General features: G+C 34.4%; 2 protein-coding genes across 4 annotated transcripts in view; both read right to left on the bottom strand.

Annotated features, from left to right (window-relative positions):
* The window catches only part of ptprq (protein tyrosine phosphatase receptor type Q), a 71489-nt gene extending 68968 nt beyond the window's left edge, over nt 1-2521 (bottom strand). For all 3 annotated transcript variants that reach the window (XM_058751842.1, XM_058751843.1, XM_058751845.1), the window contains exons 1-2: nt 2389-2521; nt 1590-1700 (exon numbers count right to left, since the gene is read on the bottom strand). In XM_058751842.1, coding sequence (XP_058607825.1) covers nt 1590-1700; nt 2389-2478 — 201 coding nt within the window. In that variant the 5' untranslated portion in view covers nt 2479-2521. The remainder of the gene's footprint in view (nt 1-1589; nt 1701-2388) is intronic.
* Nucleotides 2522-3948: 1427 nt separating this feature from the next.
* Nucleotides 3949-24637, bottom strand: part of otogl (otogelin-like) — a 42270-nt gene continuing 21581 nt past the window's right edge. Inside the window, exons 32-58 of the mRNA XM_058751846.1 lie at nt 24382-24408; nt 24113-24286; nt 23065-23343; nt 22647-22764; nt 21909-21988; nt 21111-21799; nt 19378-19555; nt 18148-18290; nt 18003-18026; nt 17820-17912; nt 17335-17518; nt 16679-16896; nt 15913-16054; nt 15586-15771; nt 15293-15505; nt 14384-14488; nt 14192-14299; nt 13229-13330; nt 13012-13116; nt 12144-12184; nt 11966-12029; nt 11685-11863; nt 11191-11295; nt 9972-10091; nt 9841-9886; nt 6150-6229; nt 3949-6004 (exon numbers count right to left, since the gene is read on the bottom strand). Coding sequence (XP_058607829.1) covers nt 5804-6004; nt 6150-6229; nt 9841-9886; nt 9972-10091; nt 11191-11295; nt 11685-11863; nt 11966-12029; nt 12144-12184; nt 13012-13116; nt 13229-13330; nt 14192-14299; nt 14384-14488; nt 15293-15505; nt 15586-15771; nt 15913-16054; nt 16679-16896; nt 17335-17518; nt 17820-17912; nt 18003-18026; nt 18148-18290; nt 19378-19555; nt 21111-21799; nt 21909-21988; nt 22647-22764; nt 23065-23343; nt 24113-24286; nt 24382-24408 — 4004 coding nt within the window. The 3' untranslated portion in view covers nt 3949-5803. The remainder of the gene's footprint in view (nt 6005-6149; nt 6230-9840; nt 9887-9971; nt 10092-11190; nt 11296-11684; nt 11864-11965; nt 12030-12143; nt 12185-13011; nt 13117-13228; nt 13331-14191; nt 14300-14383; nt 14489-15292; nt 15506-15585; nt 15772-15912; nt 16055-16678; nt 16897-17334; nt 17519-17819; nt 17913-18002; nt 18027-18147; nt 18291-19377; nt 19556-21110; nt 21800-21908; nt 21989-22646; nt 22765-23064; nt 23344-24112; nt 24287-24381; nt 24409-24637) is intronic.

Genomic DNA, 24637 nt, shown 5'->3' with positions numbered 1-24637 from the left:
TTTTCAATAATGTTACATTATGATTTGAATCAAACCTGAACAAGATGTTACAAAGAGAAAGGTTGGAGTCTTTAGAGTTTATCATTTATTTCAATCATCTGTTTTTCATATAATTTTAAGTGTGTGTGTGTGTGTGTGTGTGTGTGTGCGTGCGTTCGTGTGCATTGTTGATGTGTCAGTGTCACCAATTTATTTTTGTGGTGGTTCTGCATTTTGGATTATTTTATTTGACAAGTTATAAGAAAGCAGTTTTTATGGTCTCACAAATTTATTCGTGTGTGTGTGTGTGCACGCGCATTGTCGATGTGTCAGTGTCACCAATTTATTTTTGTGGTGGTTTTGCATTTTGGATTATTTTATTTGAAGAGACCCCGCATAGAAAATGGACAAAATTCATCCTCAAAATCAGAAACAACACAGAACACACATGGACAGAAATGAAGTGTCACACCTCCAATATTGCAAAATGATCATGCTGTGAACACACATACAGTCACACACACAAACACAGAGGAATACATTTGTGAGACTAAAAAAAACTGCTCTTTTATAATTTGTCAAATAAAATAATCCGAAATGCAGAGCCACCACAAAAATAAATTGGTGATACTGACACATCGACAATGCACACACACGCAATCACCCCCGCCCCGCCCCGCCCCGCCCCGCCCCGCCCCACACACACACACACACACACACACACACACACACACACACACTTTGAAAATTACATGAAACACAGATGATTGAAATAAATGATAAACTCTAAAGACTCCAAACTTTCTCTTTGTAACATCTTGTTCAGGTTTGATTCGAATCATAATGTAACATTATTGAAAATTTGATTTTTTTTTCAGTTCTAAAAATGCAAAACTTTGACAAAAATCATTTTTATTGTTATAATTGTGATTTCACAATATGTAGATATGAATCCAACTGAAAAAAACTTGTGAAAAGATATCTTTCAGTTGGTCAAATAGCAAATAGTAAATAGTGGAGCTCTGCAGCCATCTAGTGGTAAAAATGATAATTTTTACTTTTGAAACTGCAATTTCCAAAATATGGACAAAAATTTTACACTAAACCATGTCAAATGATCCATGTTATGCCCATGAATGAAAGTTAGAAATGTGGGTCTTTTATTAAGTGAAATTTACATAAAAAGCTGTTTTTTTGTATAAAAACCTATATAAAAAATATTTTTTAATTTATTTATATAAATTTAAAAAAATATCATAAATCCTAAAAACATTAATAAACAGAGTAAAATTACATTGGTTTAAAAAAAACAACAACTATCTTGCTACAAAATTACGTTTTGTTGCCTGGGGTCTCCAGAGACCCCAAAGACCATAAGTGCACAACCCAAAATGAAGACCGCACAAGGGTTAAAGGAACCATTTCCCTTTGTGCGAAGAACATTTTCATAATCAAAAGAACCTTTTTTTTGTCCAATGGAAACTTTAAAGACCCATTAAAAGATTCCACAGATATTTAAAAAACTTTGCGGAACCATCAGTGCCAGTAAAGAACCTTTTTTTTTTTTAAGAGTGTGTGAACATGTGAGAGGGATGGTGTTTGCATCGCACCTTGTTTCCCAATAAAAGTGTATAAAAATGATCTGTCCGAGATGGAAAACACTGAAACGCCACCTGCACATGGACAGAGGATGGACTTCTGGAACATGGAAGGCTGAAAGCCTGCAGGGCAACAAGAGGAAAGAAAAATCCATAGGATTGAGGGCAGATCAGAGAACTTTTCCTATCATGCTTTAATATTACTACTTTAATATGACTGCTATCTTTAAAATCAACATGAAATGATGTTCCCAAACAGCTTCTGCATGTATTGCATTTCTGGATGCATTTGATGATAAAAATAGAAAAGAGACTCATTCCAATGGTAAAAAGTATTATTGCAGTATTATTGCCATATTAATTACAGTACATTACTGTTATTTGCCACTGTATAATTTTTTCAGCACTGCCTAAAACAATGACCACTATAGTAAAAATAAGTAACATTATTTCTGGCCTAGATGATGTCAGCCGAAAAGGAAAGGCATTTCAGATGCAAAGCAAGTTACTAACTAGATCGTGATAAAAGATTGCAAAGACAAACATCTTCTCTTTGGAATAACATGCATTAATGAATAATGGCACAGGAACATTTATTAAGAAAGCAAACAGGGTCAATTTTGATTTCATGTTCAAGTTTTCTAAAGAACTATTCCAGCTTAGAAAGTTTCTAACACAAACAGCATTTCTTACGTAACTCTAACTCTCAGAAAGCGATATAACTTTTTTCTTCTCAGCAATTTACAGCAGATGCATTTTCCCTTAACTTGAAAATGATTCAATGTAATTAACAGTTTGAATAAATTATTACCTGAAAGAAGTGCAGAAGTTGCCAAAACAATGTCAGAACTTTGTCCATGGAGCTCCATCCCATAATTCCAGTGTCCACAGACAATACCATATCCTTAAAGCAAAACACTACGGTCTTTAGCCTCGCAGCTTGCACTGTAATAATAACCTACACTACAATAGTATGGTCAGTCAAACTTCAGCAGCATCCTAAAACAGTCTTTGTGGTCATAAGAGCACTCCGCGGCATCTTAGAGCATTTGGCTCAGTTCAGTTTACACAAAAAAAAAAAAATACCCCACATTCCTTGAGGACACGCCTCCCCTGCCACTCCAGATGCCCATGCCAGCATCTTACAACACTACAAAACCCCACACTGGAGGATTCAACTACACCTCCTCCCAAAAGCAGCTCTGCGTCTCTTTCATTCATTCAGATCAGACAGCCTCTCCACCCCATATTTTCTTTTTCTTTCTTTTTGTACCTAATCGAAATAAGTACAGGTTGTCAAGACGGCAAAAGTCATGCAGGGTCAGTTGCGGAGTTGTGTTAAACGTTAAGAGAATAAAACAGACACAAAAATCCCACACTACACTCCTACATGCATTACATCACCCGATGAAAATAAAACTCAAAACAATTTATATTAGCTGTCAAGAATAATTCATTAACGCACATTATGTAATGTTTGGAATGTTTCAGAGTCAATTCAAGTTGTATATACAGTACTACCCTTAAAAGCACTGCAGCTCTCAGCTTTTTGTTAAAGAACTTACATCAATGTTATTTGAGCTATACAGCTTTGTAATATTTCTAATTTGGCAGCTTTCGAAGTGTGTATTTTAATGTTTATATCACTGCTTTAGACTTTCATTGTTGATGCTCTGCTGCTAAAATGATAAGTCAGTGTTATTCTCTGTGGAAATCGACAGTTCACTGTATTGAACTCGCAACATTTCTTTAAATTCTGATTCAGCAGATGTTCGCAAGGGAGGAGATGAACTTCTCCAACATTTTAATTACCTGACTTGAAAGCAAAACACAACTCAGCAGGATGTAACTCCAGTCATGTGTGGGCTGATCTAGTTAATAAATCACAGCTAGAATTAGATCAGGGTGAAGATCCTACACTTCCGGTGATGGAGGCCAAGATACATGCCAATTGTTTTTCTGCAGTTTTACTGATTATTATTTATTCTGTTTGGTCATTTTTAGTGCTGTCAAACGATTAATTGCAATTAATCGCATCCAAAATAAAAGCTACATATAATATATGTGTGTACTGTGTATATTTATTATGTGTATATATAAATACACACACATACAGTATATATTTTGAAAATATATTATATATAAATATATTGAATATATAAACAATGTATTTTTCTGAAATTTATACATGCATGTGTGTGTATTTATATATACATAATAAATATACACAGTACACACACATATATTATGTAAACAACAACTTTTATTTTGGATGCGATTCATTGTTTGACATCAGTTTACAGTGAACCCACACAAAGGTGAAACAAAACCTCTACATTTTCTAAATGATTCGTATCTACTGTATACTAATCTGTGGCTAATTGAATGGAATATTACAAAATAGCTTGGTAAATCAATTAAATGATTGATTTGCACAGTGCATATGGAAAAATATAGTTTTTTGTATTTTTATTTGATTATTTAAAAAACAGTGACAATAACATGCAGGTTTATAGGTAGTTTGCTATATGCTAAGCATATTTAGACTTATACAATTTAGTTCACTTGCAGCAGAAATCATGTTTTTGGCATTATGGCTATAGTATGGAAATTCAAGTTCATCATGTTATGTTTTTAAGAAACATAGACTTCACACTGGAAGTGTCAATACAACTAGTGAGTGATGGATGCGCCTGTCAAGCAACTGTGCAGGATTTCTCTTTAAATATCAAATGCTTACTTAAAGGCCTGTTCACACAAAGGACGATAACGATAAAGGTTTAAAAATTTTTCTAAATTTAAAAGAATTGCACAACTCAACTATAACAATGACTACATTTACATGTGCATGAATAATGCGATTATTTACAATAATCAGAGTAAGGACTTAATCGCATTATGATGTTTACATGTCAAGAGCAAAGCTCTTACTCCCGTTTACATGCAATTTCCATTATTCTTATTATTTGCTATAATTTTTTTTACTGCCATTATTCACATACCCCACTGCACATCACAAATGATGGACCCAGAAAGAGCAGGTGTGTTACTGGCCACTGTTTTAATTTATTTACGTCTAATGAAAGACTTTTGTATGGTTGTATTCCACGCTTTTTCGGTGCCATAGAAATGTGATGGAATTTGTTTGCCTGCTGCCGTCGTGTTCTACTCGCTGTTTGTGGATGAGGGTAAGGAACAGAGAGATTGGTGGCAGCGAGATTTCCCCAGAAATGCGATGCTTTCTTCCCTTCCATCGTTTTTAATCTGCATATTATTACAGGTGCGTGTCACGTTATTCATATATGTCACAAGCGCATGTGCACTTTGGTCAGAGCGGCAATACTGCGATTAAGGTGTTTACATGCCTGTATATTTAGATTAAAATCGGCATACGCCACCTATGTTAATACGATTATGCTTGCTGTGATTATGAGCTTAATCGCATTATTTAGATCGAAGTATTGCGTTTACATGAGGTAAAGTTTAATCGCAATATTGCCAAAATCTCATTATAATCGCATTAAGAGGGTGCATGTAAATGCACTCAATAACAGCGCAGAAAAACAACATTGTTGGAATCACATGCACAATGATGAATGATAAAAACTCTGACAGCCAATCAGAATCCATCCTGTTTTGAAGCGATTTAAGATGGCACATGACAAAACTGCAATAATAAACATAATGTTGAAATCTTGTGTTGGGTTGGACGCGAATATACTTATAGTTATCTTTGTCATTATCACTCTTGATGTGAACAGGGCTTAAGACTGGCTTGTTTATTTTCTCTGTAATTAAAAAAAAAAAATGAATAAAAAAAGCATTTTTTGTTAGAAAAAGCACAAAGTTGCCATTTAAATAAAGCATTTGGTTAAAAGTAAAGATTTTCAAATGTATAAATGTATTTAAAATGTTAATGGAAAATAATGATTCTAATAATACTCGTCCCCATGCCATTTCATCATTTAACAAATGTTAATACTAAAATCTAAACAATACACCAATTAAACAGCAGTTTGTTGTTCTTGTTTGAATAAATGTTTGATTAACCTACTGTGCTTACAGATAAATTATAGATATCAAAGACACAACAAATACAGTTATTGTGTTAGTAGTTTGCGGTTTTACAGATACTGTACTGTATATGCAGTCGGATTCGGGCCTGTCTGCGTCAAGCTAGTTCTCTCACTGAGATCTTAACTTTACTGCACACAGTCCGCATGGAATCAGTTCCATTGGCATGAGCAGTCCATTGGCTCCTGGTAGTAATAGTCCACCGTAGTGGCATTTCGAGTGCAATACAGCTGAATGATGCGGTTTTGGAGGCCGTTCTCACGGCAGCACTTGCAGAAACGTGCATGACTGTTAATGTTAAAGTTGAAGATGGTGGCAGATGGACATTTTCCATCACATGAGTACACAGTCACCTGAAGAGAAAAATAAAGAGAGATGATGTTAACAGTAAACTCTCCAGAAGATGAATTACACCCTATTCTACTGTATTTCATAGATAATACAGAATACAGAACATAATAGAGAATAATAGTGTTCATAGCGTCCTTTCACACTTACAGGTGCGTTACTTCTACAGTCATCTTTTCTGATGGTGGTCCTGATGGCGACTCTCTTACAGGTTTTACCATCTTCTTTGCCTACACACACACACACACACAGAGAAACTGTGACTTACAAATGAACACAAACATGGCATTTTGTGTTTGAAGTCAACATGAAACTATATTAATAAGCCATTTTTTTTCAGGAATTTGACACATCTGGATTTGATTATTGCATATATATAAAAAAATTATATTATTGGCCTGATTTCAGAAAGACTGCATTACCTACTGTTTTATATATACACAGGTGCTAGTCATATAATTAGAATATCATCAAAAAGTTGATTTATTTCACTAATTCCATTCAAAAAGTGAAACTTGTATATTATATTCATTCATTACACACAGACTGATATATTTCAAATGTTTATTTCTTTTAATTTTGATGATTAGAGCTTACAGCTCATGAAAGTCAAAAATCAATATATATATATATATATATATATGGAAGATAAGACATTACGTTGACTTTAAACATACTCATACAGTACTTATACAATATATGTGATATTTTGATATAACATTACTAATAATAAAATACATATTTAAAAAATGTATTGATGTTTAGTAGTGCATTTTCACAAGCTTAGAATATTCATCTATGATACGTGGCCTGTTTTGACAGCTAAACCAAGTAGAGTTTAATCTTTGTAAATGCAGCTATAATAATGAGTCAAACACACACACACACACACACAAACACATTAACACAGCAGGCTCAGTGACTATTATTGCTGCACCTTGGGGGCTCCACTTGATTGACATGTTAGTTACCATGGTGACATTTATCTGACAATGACCGAGTGGCACCATTGAAAACTGAACTTTTCACCCATATGTAATTTTTGTTTGTATAACAATGATAAAATGAAAGGCATTTAACTCTTTTGAGGGCAGTGTGTGAGTGTTATAAATTTCAGGTTCATTAATTTTGAAACAGGGATTCTGGAGGTTCAAACAGAGGACAGGTTTTGAAGATTTATCAGGGGGTTTCTACAGGAAATAAATCAAGACTTCACAGCTGTGTGTCTGAGATGGTGGGAGGTGAGATGTGTGTGTATGCAATGCAGTTGTGTCTGTGTTTGTGTCTGAATTTCACATAGATGTTCAAGAGTGCGAATATCATCATTTTTATGAAGGAACAGTTCATAAAAATTATGATTCTGCCATTATTTACTCACCACTCATGTCATTCCACACCAATACTGATGGGTTTTTTTTTTCAGTAAAGTTCTTTATAGTTTATTATGCTTTCAAGTCCCTCCCCAAACAATTAAAAATAATTATTAAAATAATTTAAAAAATATTAATATTTAAATATTCAATAAAAAGTCAATTACATTTCAGTGCATTAATACTTTTTTTTAGTAAAATCTAAGGATAAAAAAAAAAAATTGAAGTCTACTTTAATAAGAAAACATAAGAAAAATACACATTCATATTAAAAAAGGTAATAAAAATAAACATCAAACCTTCTGCAAAACCTGCAAAAAATGCAGGTTATATCTGAATTAAACATAAGAGTGGTGCATGAGATTTAAGAAATTTTAAATATGTTTTCCACAGGAAAAAAAAAATAGTGTAAGAGTTACAATCACAACACGAGGGTGATTAAGTAAAATTTCTATTACAGGCCAAATGTCTCACACACTTAATCAATCAGTTCACTCAAACTAATAGAAAATAAATGGCAAGACAGTGATAAGTGATAAGTGAAAAATATTTTCTTCAAAACACACACAATGTTATGAGACAGATAAAAATAATTCAGTAGATGAGTGAGTACCTGTATCACAGTTAGTACTAGCAGTGGGTGTTACTGGACTAACGGAAAAAGGCAACAAACCAAGTCCAGCACCTGAGAAACACACAGGGGCAGGTTCACAAACTCACAAGTCGATAACAAACTCTTTTGGTTGAAGTCGCTCGTAAAGCTTCCAGCACGCAGCACAAACGCAAGAGCCCCAACCAATGCGAACACACACAAACCTGCGCCCTCATGCGTAAAAAGATGCACAGACCCACCGCTTACATAAAAAATATATACCAGTTTGTTGGAAGCAAATATAGCACATAGCCAGCAAAGGCACATGCCAGACATGTTGAGTTTTTCCTCAAAATCACCTCTGAATCCCTCTAGCATGCTATGCCAATGTAATCAAGGCCACTGGCTCTTATCTAAGAGTTTATTAAAAACAGATTCATGCACCATTTTCCAATATGCTTTCCTTGGTTTATAAGTAATGCAAAAATACATATATTACTATTCAAAGTTTTGGGGTCAGTATTTTTTTTTTAAAGAAATGAATACTTTTATTCAGCAAGGATGCATTAAATTGATCAAAAGTAAAGCAATTCATAATGTTACAAAAGAATAAATGACATTTTCCACTATATTAAAATTAGTTATTAAACAGTTATTCTCAAATGTAACAATATTTCACAATATTGCTGTTTTACTGTATTTTTTGGTCAAATAAATGCAGCCTTAGTGAGAATAAAAGACTTCTTTCAAAAACAAATTTTGCCCCAAATTTTGAACAGCAAGATGTATATAAACATAAAAAAGCATTTTAAAAAATGTATAAAATGCTTTTGTTATAATTAGTGATAGACCAATATATTGATCTACTTAGGATTTTGCTTTTATAAAATGCAACCCAAATATTTGGTTGATATTTGCTTTTGTGCATTTCAATTAAATATTGTGCAAAATATAGGATTCCCAAACCTTTTAACCTATTCATTCCCATGACTTTTTAATTATTTTTGTAGTTATTATTAAAGACAACTGGATAAGGATTTTTAAAAATAATTTAAAAACGAATTCACTCACAAAATTCCAAGCCTATTAAATATTTTAGAGCTAAACACAAGCAGAATTTCATATTGACAACGAAAATGTATTAAATGTATTAAATGTATTATTTTTCTGTAACTTGTTTTTAGATTTGATTCATTTCCATTACTTTTTTGGCCTAGATATCACAATTTTAAAATTCCTTGACATTACAAAAATATGAGAACCCAGATTTAGCATAAATGTCATTTGATGTCATTAAGCTGATCAAAAGCTGAAACATGGGCTGAAACAAAACCCATATTGGTGACTCAAACAAGTCATTACTGTACATACTGATTCTGATTGCATTCATCTGAACCTGTTATACTGTACATAAAGCACCAAGCTTTGACAAGAGGCAGTTAAAAACCACAAACACCAATCCCATAGCACAAAATCCAGCTTGAGCCACAAAAGACAAAGATAAAGTTAAGAACGCATAAAGAGGAGAACCATATAGCAATCTGGCTTTCATTAGTATTCATCACAAAAACCCTGTAAGCACTTTGTTTTGTGCTGAAATATATAAATTTCTTCCCAGATCATGGCGTGTACACTCATTGTATTATAGAGAGAATTGAAAACAAGGAAAAGCACAGGAAATGGAAACTGAAAGAAAAGAATGAGAGAGACCCATGAGATGTGTACAGCAGCGCTCATTTTTTCCCCGGGACAACAGGGAGCATCTAACCACAACGCAACCAGCAGCTAGTAAAGCCCAGCACTGCTTCTCCATCATGCTGTTCCAAACAGCCCCCAGCATTCCCAGAAAGCACAGCCAGCCCCAGACACTCTTACTTACATGTCTTACAGCAACCGTCCACATACGTTTGAACTATGCCTCCATTCTGAAACACAAAGCACAGAGGTTAGAAGAACAACAACACAAACTGTTACAGAAAAGCTATAAGAATGCATTGATTTTAGTCAGACCTGAATACATTCTGTGTCATTGAAAGGAGGACAGACCACTCCAGAGGCCAGAACTACTGCGCCTACCGCAGTCTCCATACAGTCAAAGCGTGTGCAGTTAGCCACCCATGAGCTTCCTGCCTGCAAACCACATCAAAATACACAAAATACACATCAGGTTAATGCATTTGAGGCTCAGGCTTTTTGGATTTCACGAAAACAATGGTTTTGTGTGTGTTTTTGACCTACAGTAGCAATACTTTTGTGGATAAATTTATTGAAAAATGCCCCCAGACAATCTGACAAAACATCCATTTGTGAACATCCTCAAAGTGGAAAATGTTCACAAATGCAGTGAATAATGTTTTTGCTTTTTTTTTTCTCAAAATGCAAAAAGTTTCTTTCAAGGGTAAGTTTAGGATTACATTAACACTATAAAGCATACTGGATCATATTTAATGTGCCAATTTCTATGGACTCTAAATCATCAGCATGATCAAAATATGTATTTTTCTAGCAAGTAAAAGGACCTTTTGTATAATTGTAAAAACATCTCCCTTCAGGTTGTGCTTCACAGGTCTTTTTGCTTTGAAATCTTTACTTATTGTTATAAATTTAGCACAAGAATAACTTTTAGATTGTTAGTAATATTTCAACATGAACACTTACTGGGCTGAAGCAAATTAGGTTCATAATTTTTCAGAGAAATCATGTTTAAATGTATCAAAAATTACATATCAGGCTTTTGAGGAATGTTTATTTGTATATCTGTCAATTATCTTTGTACATTGTATGATCATAAAACTAATCATTTAAATATTATCTTACTTAGACATATTATTGGAAGATATAGAGTGACAAGTAATATTTATATGCAATTCATGTCTGCTATACTGTTATAAAGATCTCAATGATTCGCATTACTAGCATCAGAATTTCATCTTACATTTTGGTCATATGAATATCAGCAACTGCGCCAAATTGCATATTTTTGCTCCTGAATAATACTGAGGTGTTTTTCCTCCTTGAGAATGAGCTCCATATTCTCCTATGTCATATTATATGAGCCATAAAAGCCTGATGTATCAAATATCAAATACTCAACAAAAACACATATGCATATAGATTTAAAAAATATTTTGTCTAAAGGTTAAAAAAAAATTAGATTTTTCTGACTATGATTTTATATGTCAGGCTTTACAAGGTTAACAAAAAGTACCAGACGGTGAGTGCAGGTTACCATAAATACTTCTGTAGTCCCGTTTTCACTGGGATGAGAGCATGAGATGTTTTTGCAGGAGCCACAGCACACATGTGGATCAGATGATGGGACATAAACCTGATACTACAGTAAAAATAACACACAGTACAAGAAAATCACATAATATTGGGAAAATCCAATGTAAATATAATACAGTATTGTCCGAAATAGGCCATATTCTACACTTCTGAAGCATTGTTTATTCCCTGAAACCCACTTCTTGAATGTTATTAAAATATCTTGCACCAAAACCCTTAGATGGCTCAAACTGGTGCTGCAACTCTATTATGATTGACTAACCTAACTCTATATTGTATATTGAAATATTTCATTTAAAAGAGCTATTTTCTTTCATCTATCCCTTCTCAAATTCATTTTCATGAATTTCAATGGAAAATAATGCAACATTTCTCATATTTGTGGAAGTATCTGTTAATACATATATTGAAAGTTGCATTAGTCATGTGACTTACAGGCTCACACTTCTCAGAGCAGTTGGCAGTGGTGACCTCCATGGCGTAGAACCCGGTGCTGGGGTCTTTATGTGTGAGGCACTGAACAGTGTAACACAGTTCCCCCTCAAAGTATTGCACCATAGACTGGCCCGGGTTCAATATCGTCACGCCCTGAAACAGACACACTTCTGCCTTCTCTACACACACATACAAACAGAGACACATAAACACGCACTTGTATTTCAGTTTCATTGAATAGTGTGGCATTTGGAGTGTGTTAGTGTTTGTACGAGTCTTACTGCAGTGATACAGTGGGCATCCACACGGGCCGCCGGGGTCTGGTTCCTCCACTCTCATTTCACCCTTTAACACAAAGGTCACGGTATAACACTGTGGTTACAGGGGAATTCACTATGGCAACAAAATGCACTATATATACACAGTATTCACACACACAATACATTTTAAAACACTCACCGCAGTGCAGACAGGAAGTGTAATGTTGTGACACTGACATTCTAAAAACAACAAATGTTACAAATGAAACTTTGTGTAAGTATATAAAAAATACTTGTATGGCAATACCATGGTAAAGTGATGGCATTACATGGAACTTTGATTCATAAACCACCATTTAAAAATATGGGGTGGGTAAGATTTTTTAATTTTTTTGCTCACCAAGGCTGCATTTACTTCTCAAAACAGTAATATAGTGAAATATTATTATTGTTTTGTATTGTAATATATTTCAAAATGTAATATATTCCTGCGATCCAATGCTGAAATTTCAGCATCATTACACCAGTCTTCAGTGCCACATGATTCATAAGAAAAATAATATGCTGATTTGCTGAAATGTTGAAAATAGTCGTGCTTTCAGCATTCTTTGATGAATAGAACATTTACGAATATATTTACTGTTACTTTTGAGCAATTTTTGCATCCTTGCTAAATAATAATATTAAAATCTTAATAAATTTCTTAAAAATCTTACAGACTCCAAAATTTCGAATGGTAGTGTACAAAAAATATCTTGTGATTTACACAATACTCAAGCCAAAACACATGGCAAAAGCATGTTAATTTTAGTGTAATATTTCTCTATCTGTGTGCATGTTTTAGTTTAGCTTTATTTAGGAGAGAACTGTTGAAAAAATTCACCAAAGGAATAATAGTGCATAAAGGGACAAAATTATGCCTTCTAAAATGTCAAAAGGAGAATTTGATGGTTTGAGTAAGGGTTATTCTGTAGTAAGTATAATTATCTTGATTATCTTAAAAACAAAAAGAAGTCACAGGGAAGTCACTGTTTAGATATCTAGGTAAGTGTGCATGTGTCCAGTACCGCAGTGTGTCTCTGGGCAGCAGCTGTCCAGTATGGGTCTCTTCACCAGCACAGCTCCAGGAGCACAACTCACACTGGGCTCAGGACACAGACTCATATCACACACTGAAAGATCAAGACACAGCCTTTAAACACGTCATGTTTCTCCTTTCATTATGAAACACAAAATGACTGGGCACTTCAGTACAGTGACTGCTTGTGTGTTTGTTATAACTACCACAATGATACTGTGGACAGCAGTGATTAGTGGTGTTCACATCCACAGCCAGTATCTCTCCAGGAAGACACACTGGTACAGGGTCAATACAGGACTCGCACACTGCAAATTCAAATATTCAAATTATTACTATAGCATGCCACAATAAAATCACAAAAGATGAGCTTTTTAAGAGTATTTTATGTAAATATGTTTCATATTATAAATGTATATTTTAAAGCATAATAAATAATTGTATATCTTTGTGTATTTACATACATTTATAATGAATCACATATACTATATACTGGCTTCACAATTACTAATTTTATGTTTAGTACATATGTTTAGTACTAAATTATATATCTATCTATATATATACACAGGGTGCGATTTGCTGGGGGGGATGGGGTGGATTTCCCCCCCTCTGGTCTATGCATCCTTGCCTCTGCTGAATTATTTTATTCCCGGTGGGGAATCTAAATCAAATTATTTGCAAAACGCACTTTGAAGTCCCGTTCTGATTCGTGAGACATGCTTTGAAGCAAAGTCCCGTTCTGAATCAAATGATTCACGACACGCGATCCGATTGGAACGCTTCGAAACAATTAATTATTTTCCGACGCAATGGTTTATTTTTATAATTTATTCGTTGTTTGAATAATCATAAAAATGAAATCATTACAATTAACAGGCCTATAGGCTAATAGGCCTAGATTACACGAGAGAGAAAAAATTTCAAAAGCATCCCCCCTTCTGCTTTTTCCACAAATTGCACCCTGTATGTTTTTATATATATATATATATAAAATATATGTGTGTGTGTGTGTGTGTGTGTGTGTGCCAGTATAATTAAATACTAAAAAAACATAACCTTCTGATAATTATTTTATCAATTATAATTGAATACAAAAAAGAATGTATTGTCAGCATAGAGATGAGAATGTCAGCTGTAGTATTCAAGTATTTATAATATATCATTACCACACATGTAGCTGTAGCAGCAAGCATGTGCCCCTCTGACCTCCACCAGGAATTGATCTTCTCTGCAGATCGGGGCAGGAACACTCTGACATGCCAGCGGATCACATTCTAACAGAGACCAATCAGAAGTCTGACCTTTGTCCACTGACCAAATAAACAGCCAATCGGAGTAAGGATTACATGAGCTCTTACCACATCTGTATTCGGGACAACAGGACAGAGCGCTGTAGCCAATCACCAGCTTGTCTCCATTCTCACAGCTGGGCACTTCACTCTGACAGATGGTGAGGTTACATTCTACACACAAAGACACAAGCATTAGTCATGCATATTTTCTTGGAAATACTGTACATTTTTAATGTGCATATCTGATTTGTTTCATTATTTATTTGGATGTTTTGTGCCATATCGGCATCTACAGCTATTTTCATGGCAAGAACAAAAACAGGTAAATAAAATTAATAAACATATTTATAAAGAGAAAGGGGACAAACAAACAGGATAAACAATTTTCATGCAGAAAGATCAAATCTAAATGTTTTGTGTGTATCTAATGAAGATTTTTGTCAACTTTAATGTTTTTGAAAGTCTCTTGTGCTCACCAAGACCTCATTTATTTGATACAGTAAAAACAGTAATATTGTGAAATATGTTTTCTATTGTAACACATTTTAAAATGTAAATTATTACTGTGATGAAAATCTGAATTTTAAGCATCATTATTCCAGCATTCAGTGTGACATGACCCTTCAGAAATCATTCTAATATGCTGATTTGCTGCTCAAGAAACATTTCTGATTATTATCAATGTTGAAAACAGTTGTGCTGATTTTTTATTTGGTGGAAACTGTGATACATTTATTCTCTTCACTGTCATTTTAGAGTAATTTAATGCACAACTGCAGAGTAAAAGTATAAATTTCTTAATAAAAAAAAAAATGACCCCAAACTTTTGAACTGTAGTACATACTGAATGTGAGATTAGCATTTCCAGCTCACAGTATATATATAAAAAAACAAATAGTACCTCAAATGTGCCAGGATGGTATACTATTTCTGATGGATTTGTGAATTATACATCCATGTGTTTTTTTTTTTTACCACAAATCTTCTTAGGACAGCAGACTCCTTCCTCCAGCACATCGACTGCATACTCTCCCTCCCTCTCACACAGCGGGGCAGGTTCATAACTGCACTCGGGTTCCACAGGAACCACACTACCGTTCTCCAGACACTTGAACAGACAGCAGCCACGCAGAGAGCCATTCCACACCTCACCCGGGGCGCGTGGAGCACCATCGTTATCCGTACACACTGATCACATGGAAATAACGCCATTATCACAACAGCACTTTATTTTTCATGCGAGCAAACATATAGAGTGGCATACTCACCGCATTGGTCCTCGGTGACACAGAAGGCAGAGTCCGCTCGGTGCAGGATGGTACCACTTTTACAAATGCACTCCTCTCTGATAGAAGAACAGGTGCTCTCCTCATAGTAATCTCGGTTTTGACATGTCCGAGTCTTACATGTATTCACACAGGGTTTATATTCTTTAGCAGGAGGACATTTGAGTGCTGCATGTACAAACACATACAAATATGCAAAAGTGAAAAAAAAAAAAAATGTTACCAGTCAAAAATTAAGCATTCAAGCAAAAACCTTTATGAAAATGCATCCAAACATTTGACTGGTAGAGTATCTGTAAACACACTCACGGCAGAAGTTGCTTTTCCTCCAGCTGAAACAGATCTGATGCGTGTAACAAATGGCCACATAAGCAGCCAGGAAGTCACACTCATGCTCTTTATAATGTAGGTCACCAGCCCATATCTTATCACAGAAGTGTTCTGGAGAAACCTTTAAAATAACATTTGGAAAATTAATCCAATATAAAATGGTCAAGTCACATGTAGGGTAAGTATGAACTTTCACAAGCCAGTGGGGATGAAATTTCTCTAAAGGAAAAATTGCTAAAATTGCTTTAGTAATTTTGTTATGGGCTTTTGTTACTGTTTTTTTATATTTTGCTTTGATTTATTTTTATTTTAGTAATTTTAGTATTTCATCTTTTTTGAACTTCAAACTTTTATTTAGGTTTTATTAACTTTTATTTCAGTTGCCAAGGCAACATTTCAAATTTCAAAGTTTTTATTTTTAATCTAATGATTATATTTTATTTATTTCAGTTTTATTTGAATTAATGTAAATGATTTGTAATAGTTTTAGTTTTAATCAACAATAACAACATAGATAAAAATGTGTGTGTGGGGGGTAAACAACACCATAATAAGGGTTAATACAGTATATGGGTCAAATTATGTACAGGTATGTCAAAAATGTAATGATTATTAAATTATTTAAAAGGTAAATATGATTTTTTAGCTATTGTTTATCAATAGTATTTAAAAATAGCTTATTAAAAGCAATGGATATAAATGGGATGCCTGCACATTAATATGTATTCAAGCTTGTATGTAGTACCTTGTGGTGACATTTAGAGAAAGGTCTCTGGTTGAGCATGGTGAAACATTTGGAGCAGTTGCCGGTGGTGCAGTTGTCTCCCACTCTGCGGAAGTAATCTGTATCCTCTGACGTATCCACCATCCATCCGTGCAGAAATACTGGGATGTCCTCAATATCCCGGACCACTGTACCGTTGGGCAGCCGCAGGTCATCAGCTGGATTACCATCACAACATCCTGAGAAAGAAAACAAAATCCGCTGGTAACAAAATACATCAAACACACTTACATGACCACAAATGACCGAAGGCTGTTAAATTATTAAAAACAACATGAAAAAACACATTTAGCTTCTAGAATGTGACATATTTCAGAATGAAACTAAATAAATATTCATGCAGGTTGGGACATTTTTTATCTGGGTTTGGACATATTGTGAAAAGTAGGATATTATATTATTGTTTACAAATATTTTCCCCACCCATGAAACCTGATTACATCAGCAGAATAGTTTACATTTTGATGAAAGATTATAAAATCATTTTTCTTCTATAGCACAAACATGCATTGATGATTTGTGCACAATAAGATCACAGATACTGATTACGAAAGTAAACAGGGACATATTTGATTTCATGGTCACACTTCTACAAAGTGCAAGTACAACACACTGACCACAGAGCCCCCTAGTGGAGGTGTTATCAGGAGCTGTGTACTGTAGGACCATGATGCCAGTGCTGTGGTACCACTTTATGTTGATCCCACCAGGTGTATTAATGATGTACATGGTCCCGGTGTCATCAATATGGAGGTTCTGCCTGGTGAGAGGAAGCCGTGCCGTAATCTGATTCACTGACACCTGTGTCAGATCAAACCATTGTTACTCAACAACATAAATCACTTTTATGAGCCACAATTAAGCGGAGACACAAGATGCATGAATTACAATTTTAACTTTTAAATATATTAGAATTCCTTTTGCCTGGTTAACATATTTCAATTTCCATTTTCTGGGATTTTACATAGCAAACAATTTTATATAATTTTATATTATTTAATGGCTGCTGAAATAATAGCTACCAAAAATACAGCTTTGCGTTTTGTTGTGTTTAGGACAACATAACTTCATGACTAAACGGGTAAAATCTTGCCAGCATTACCTTCCGGTCCAAGCGGTTGACCATAATTCTGTACGATTGTAATGTAATGTTCAGCTTCTTAAAACACAAACCAGAGGTTCCACCAGAGGGAGTCTAACAGGAAGAGAGAAAGTAAAAGAGCCTGTGATCCTCATTAAGATGGTTTTAATAAATAACATTTTAACATAAATAAGCTACACTCACAGGTCTTCTGATGTAGTTCACACTCTGGAAGCAAAAGATTTCAAACATTTAATAAAAATAAGAAATCAAACATTTAATAAAAATTTAAAAAGCATATGAGGAAGACAGCACACTTCTTCATGGTAGAGTGTTAGCATGGGTTTACCTCACTGGTTGGGCATTTCTCAATGTGGCCGACTATTTTCTCTCTGGGCAGGTGAACCAGAATATAAGAACCGATATCATACAGAGCCACATTATTCCCATCAAACGTGATCACACGCAGATCAGAGATTATAGAGCAGCGACCTGACAGCACACAAACAAAGTCAAATAGATGAACAGGTTCTGATGAACACTTTAACTTAATCAGTGTTGTTATTGTTAATAAAAACTATTACAAATTGCTTTCATTAACTGAAATAGAATATAAATGTTAGATGAAAAACTTTTTCTCTATTAGTGTCCACACCAATGCACGATAATGTTCTGTTCTGTAATGTTCTGATAGTGTGTGCTTTGTCATCTGCCAGTTTAAGTGCTTGAGCTCTTTAAAGCAGGATGGAGACTGATTGGCTGTCTTTTTGGTATTGATCAGCTGAAAAAAAAAATTTTTGAAAGTGATTTTAATGATATAATTTCTTTGTGTTATTACCATTATAGTTGTGGATATTCTTATTAATTTAGAATGATTTTTAAAACTATATATAAATGTTATTGTTATCGTTATCGTCCTTGGTGTGAACAGACCCTTAAACTAAAAAAAAAAACCTTAGATTAGAAATGTTGCCTTTACATCCCAGCTGTCAGCCTTTCTTCCTCTGGAGAAATTAACCTATGATCTCAATCACAAATTGGACAAATTCTGGAGAATTTGGGAACCTCTCCACTCTTTTTTACAAAGACTCTGAACTTTTATTTTAAGAGAGCTTCGGCTCTTCCTTTCCTGACGTGTTTTTGTTTAAATTAAGCAGGTAGAGATTAATATTTTCAGGGATGTGCAATTTAATTCTCAGCGCTTGGGGGTTTGTTTGTTTGTTTGTGTGTTTGTCTGATTGTTTTTATTGTTAGTGTTTGTATTATTTGAAAATCCTTAATAAAAAAATTTTTTAAAAAGAAAGAAATGTTGCCTTTGCAACTAACTGAAAATAAATGATTGAAAATAAAATCTATATACTGCTGTAGAAATATTTTAAAAAAATACTAAATTATTAAAAATAACTTAAAATGAAAAAGAAATTAAATGAAATGAAAACTAAAAATAAAAAAAATAAAAGCTTATTTAAAATATTAATAAATACTATGATAATATATACAGTAAATATTACTAAAATACCACAGATATAAACACCTCCCATCTAGAGCAAATCTGAATGGTCTTGTGTGTATGTCTTACATGGGCACTGCCACAGTGGGCAGCAGGGGTCTGTGTTGATCTGGATCGGTGTACCCAGCAGGTTGCACTGTGGCTGGCTGATGTTGTATCTGCAGTGCTGAGAGGAATTATGCAGCATCAGCTGTCCATTAAAGCAGATGTACTCACTGCACTCATCCACACGTAATGAATATGGAGGCTGTATGGATACAAAACAGAGACATTCATGAGACAGACAGCACATAAACCCTTCCACCACCAAAAACTATACAAGGCACCTTGGGATGATTTCAGGTAGTACGCATTGATCAGTTATCTTTTCTGATGCCTGCTCTTGTGTTATATTATGACAGATTCATCAATTATTCACTGTGCCGCATCTTAACTAATGATTCTTCCCTCAGGGCATCAACATCTTGGCAAGTGGACAGAAATGACTCAAGAACAAGGAGTTAAGACGAAGTAGTGTTCACCCTATGTGGATTACCGACTAATCTTGAAGATGTGAATATTTATGAGCATGTGTGTGTAAATGTGTCAGAGAGGTATCCAGGTCAGGGAGGGAAATGGGAGATGTCAACTCTCACTTAGTACTGTTGAATCCATCACTGATATCTCAGGGAAGATGAATCAAAACATATTGTTGGTGAAACATATTTTTCTTAGAACGCCCAGACTTACTAGGAATGAGATTTTATTTTATTCTATTCATATTGTATTTTATCTATAGCACGCTTGTACATATTTATTCTTTTCTTTTTTTGTGGTTTATTTATATTTATACATATGTGTATTTATTCACATCTTATTTTTATTATCTGTGTTGTTGTTGTCACTGTGTACTGGAAGATTGTGACACTAAAACAAATTCCTTGTATGTGCAAACATACTTGGCAATAAAGCTCTTTCTGACTTCTGACTTCTGACTTTAATTCTCTGATTCTTAATCTTTACTTGCAAGTTGTTGTCTGAACAACCACTGACTAATTACACCAAATTAAGTCTAACGAGTCTTAGGTGGATGTACAGGTAAGTAAAAGCTTTTATTCAGTCATTTTAATGAGGAGTGAGTTAACAAGTGATTCTCTGATTCAGTTAGTGAGTTATTAAACCAATTCAAATTAATTCGACACATGAGATCAAGACTGATTTGGGTGTTGTTTTTTTGACCAATTTATTAAAAGGAATGTCTTCAGAATCACTTGTTCACAGGCTCACAGAATTATTCGTTCAACAATTTAACTACATTGGCCATGATGTTTACTGTTGCATGCAACAGTGTGATTTTAGTATGATTTATATACTCATTACAGTACTCATTTTTAGCTTTAATTTTTATATTTTTTTAGTTTTCATTTTAACTTTAGTTTAAGTTTTACTAATTTTGTTATGAGCTTTTTAAATCTTTGTTAGTTTGTATTTTATAATATTTCGATTTAAAATATTTAAGCTCTAATCTATTTTTTCTCTTTTAGTTTTATCAGTTTTTTTATTTCAGCTTTATTTAAATTAATAAAAATTTAGTTTTAGTTTTAGATAACAATAACACCACTAGAAAGATGTCTTTTCCATTTAATATTTTTGTGTTATGGCTCTTATTCATTCACTGTTTATTCATAAACCATTAACAGACTTGAACATTACGAACTTCATTCCATTCCATATTTAAAGTATATTTTACCATGAATATCACTGAATACTATAATATTAAAATATTTAATAAGAATGACCAACCCTAACACACAAACTCTTACCGTGCAGGGCCCTGTGGGTAGAAGGAACGGAGGAAGCACTGTTGTTATTCCTGCTGTCTCAGGTGAAGGGGAGGGTGAAGGCAATATCTCAGAGGTTGTTGGTTCAGATGCTGTGGTAGTCGAAGGCTCCTCGGTTGTTGTGGAGACAGATGTTGTCTCTGTGGTGATGGTTGTTGAAGTCGGTTCTGAAGTTGTGGTCTCGGTTGTAATGACAGTAGTGGTTGTAACAGGCGGGACGGTGGTTGTTGGAGACGTTGTCTCTGGTTCAGTGGTGGGCTCGGGTGTAGTTGAGGTAGATAATAAAGTGGTAAAAACTGTCGTTATGGGCTCTGTAGTGGGCGTGGCTGTGGTGGTGGGCGGGGCAGTGCTGACTAGAGTGGGTTCTGTGGTTGATGGAGAGGGAGTTGTGGGAGTTTCAGTGGAGGTGGTGGTGGCCAAAGTTGAAGAGACTGTGGTTGGTGGTGATGTGGGTGTAGTTGGGCTGCCAATTAAATCATCTGCTTCCAAAGGTGTAGTTATGATTGTAGTACTCGCAGTTGTGCTCGGAGAGGTGCTTGGTGTTGCCGTTGTGGTGGAGGGAGTTGTTGTGGTTGTAGTTGTGGTTGTAGGAGCAGAGGTTGGAGCCGCTGTGGTTCTGTTTGATTGGGTCACGAACATGTAAGGAGTCGGAGTTGGGGATAGTATCACACCTGCAAGCACATTAGAAACAACAGAGGTGCTAAGACAAATCTAAAAGTGAGCATAAATGTTTATAAAAGAGAGGATAATGATCAAAGTGAATGATGGTTTCACACGTACAGTCTTCTTTGTAAACACACCGCCTAGTCACTTCATCCAACAGCATAGACTTGGAACAACGTGGAAAACAACCTTCAACTCTAAACCAGATGAGAGAGTGAAAGACAACAGATGTGGATTTTTACTTTTTCCTGAAGAAACTGTGTGGGTGAATCTCATAACAATATGTCTAGGTCATATTTTCCTCCTAATATTGGATTTTGATAAAGAACATGTAGCCTGTTTAACATTTTCTTACGCATTGTGACCTAATTGTCACTCCAAAATTACTGCAATGTGTCCAGTTTTTTGATTTAGTCTTTATTTTATCTTATAATCCTCATTGATGATTTTCATTAGATATTCATTACTGTAAAAAAAAAAGTATGCTTTTGATTATTAAGTGATTTTAAGTGATTAAACTCTTAATGCTCCCAAAGCAGTGGTTCTCATACTTTTTGGCTTGGAGGCTCCTCATTGAGCAACACAATATTCAAAGGCTCCATGGTATAAGCTATTTTCAGTATTTTTTGCTGTAATTATGATAAAGAGGCTTGTTTTATATTAACGAAATCTGCGAGTGTTGATTTTAATTAAATTCAGTAACCATGATTCATTTTGTGACTTCAAAAGTCAAAAATATCTTCCTTTTGATTTTGTAGTGAAACATGACAATGTATAATACCTGCCTTACAATAAAAGCACCTTTTGTATAATTGTCACATATATTATTGTATTGGCATATGCACATGATCTTACGGAGGTAAAAACTGGCAGCTTGTGGCTTCGGGGTCATTGCACGTTTTCACACATGGACTGGCACAGGCATGATACTTCCACTCGCACATCAAGCGGTAGGGGATCACAAAACTGCTCTCTAAAATTCAGGAACACAGCCATCATAAACATTAGAGACATTAGAAAAAGCACTGCAAATGAGGTTGGTAAGCTTGTTGTTTTATAGAAGCTTTTTGAGTGTATTTTTGGTGCAATATGAGCTTATATGACATGCATCAGCAGAACTCCACATTTCCAATAAGTGTGCCTGCTCTCTTTAATACACTGCTTTATATTTATATCCATTCCACAATCAGTGTAGGTAATATGGGCCTGATGATAAGACAATTTATATTTGCACAGCCTTTTTGATATATAGATATTTGCAGACCGGTCTTACCCTCAATGATAAAACTGCTGCTGATTTTGAAGGTGTATGAGTGGTCGTAGTTCTGAACACGTGCGTGTGTATGAGAAAGAGTGAGGAAGACACCCTTCTGACTGTGCAGCTCAAAGGAAGATCGTCCAGGTAACCATAGACCCTGTTGGTGGATGAAGGTCGCCTTCCGTCTGAACTCTTCCCCAGGCTGCCAGTGTTCCAATCGTAACCCACGGTTCCCAGTAACACACAGAAAGTAGTTGGGCCTCTCTGCAGACTCCAGTGAAACAACAGGAAGTCCTGAAACAGTGCAAAATAAAAAAAAATACAACATCAGTAGATTATGTTATTCAGGAATAGAGATAAATCATGTATAATTTTTTTCAGAAGCTGGTCAATTTTGTTCAGTCGTTTTTTATTATTATTATTATTATTATTATTAAAATTATAAATAATAAAAAAAAAGAAATCAAATAAATATTACAGTTGCAATAATACTATTTTAATGTAAAATAAAAAAATCTGACATTTAATAACAATTATTATTCAAAATAATATTTTAATTTTATTATTTCAATTATAAAAATGAAACAAATCAATTAAGAAAAACATTACTATAGCAATTAATATTATCGTACTGTAAAATACAAAATTATTATTATTGACATTATTATTATTGTTTTATTTTACAGTACAACAGCAAAATTACAATACTAATATTTAATATTAATATACTAATATTACTTACTTTGCTTTCAAATGTTAAATATAGATCTTTTATTTTTGACAGAAAACTGCAGAGACAGATTTATAAATGATTCTCATCAGAAATTTGGCAACGTGATTTCTGCGTTGTGTTTTCAAATGCACGTTGCTCTTGCAAAGATGGAGTTAGTGTTAGATAGAGCAGCACTTAATGCAAACCGATCCACTCCAACAAAATCAAAACACCAGGTCATTGTATTTTGCATTTAAGCATGTGTTTGATTGCATATTAGTTTTAATCTTTTTCTTCTGCGATTTCTTTCACTTATTTGTTTTGCTGTTGAAGTGAAGAGTATGTGCTTACTGGAAGCTCGGTCCTTATATAGTCCAGTTGTGATCATGAAGTGGAAAATTATGCTGGGTTGAGCATTGGTCTTCAGGAGAGGAAACACTTCACCACTGCTCACATTTGCCCCAAACACACATGCAGAGTCATTCTGTTCTGCGCTGGACAGAGTGAACGGACCCTCTCCCAACTCTAAACAAGCATACATAAATAAAAAGGGTAGTGCCAAGATCTTCTGGTGCTTACAGAAGTATTCTAGGCAAATAAACAGAATAAATTATTCTTACCTTGGTTGTAATATTCACAGTCATACGCTGTTAAAAGAAAAATACTTATATTAGCCACAATCACATAGTATTATGAGTTTGCATGCGTTATTTCAACATTACCAACTTAAAAAGCAACATGAAACAGAATTAGCTGCGCATTTAACTTTTTTAATGTGACAAAGCTGCAACTGAAACAGAATACGGAATCAAAGTCTTATTATATAAACAGCAAAGAGGAGCAGTTTTGAAAAGTACAAACTGAATGCTGGGTTAG

The sequence above is a fragment of the Onychostoma macrolepis genome, chromosome 18 (genome assembly GCF_012432095.1).
Source record: "Onychostoma macrolepis isolate SWU-2019 chromosome 18, ASM1243209v1, whole genome shotgun sequence".
NCBI classification, from domain to species: Eukaryota; Metazoa; Chordata; class Actinopteri; order Cypriniformes; family Cyprinidae; genus Onychostoma; species Onychostoma macrolepis.
This window is presented reverse-complemented; position numbering and strand designations above follow the sequence as displayed.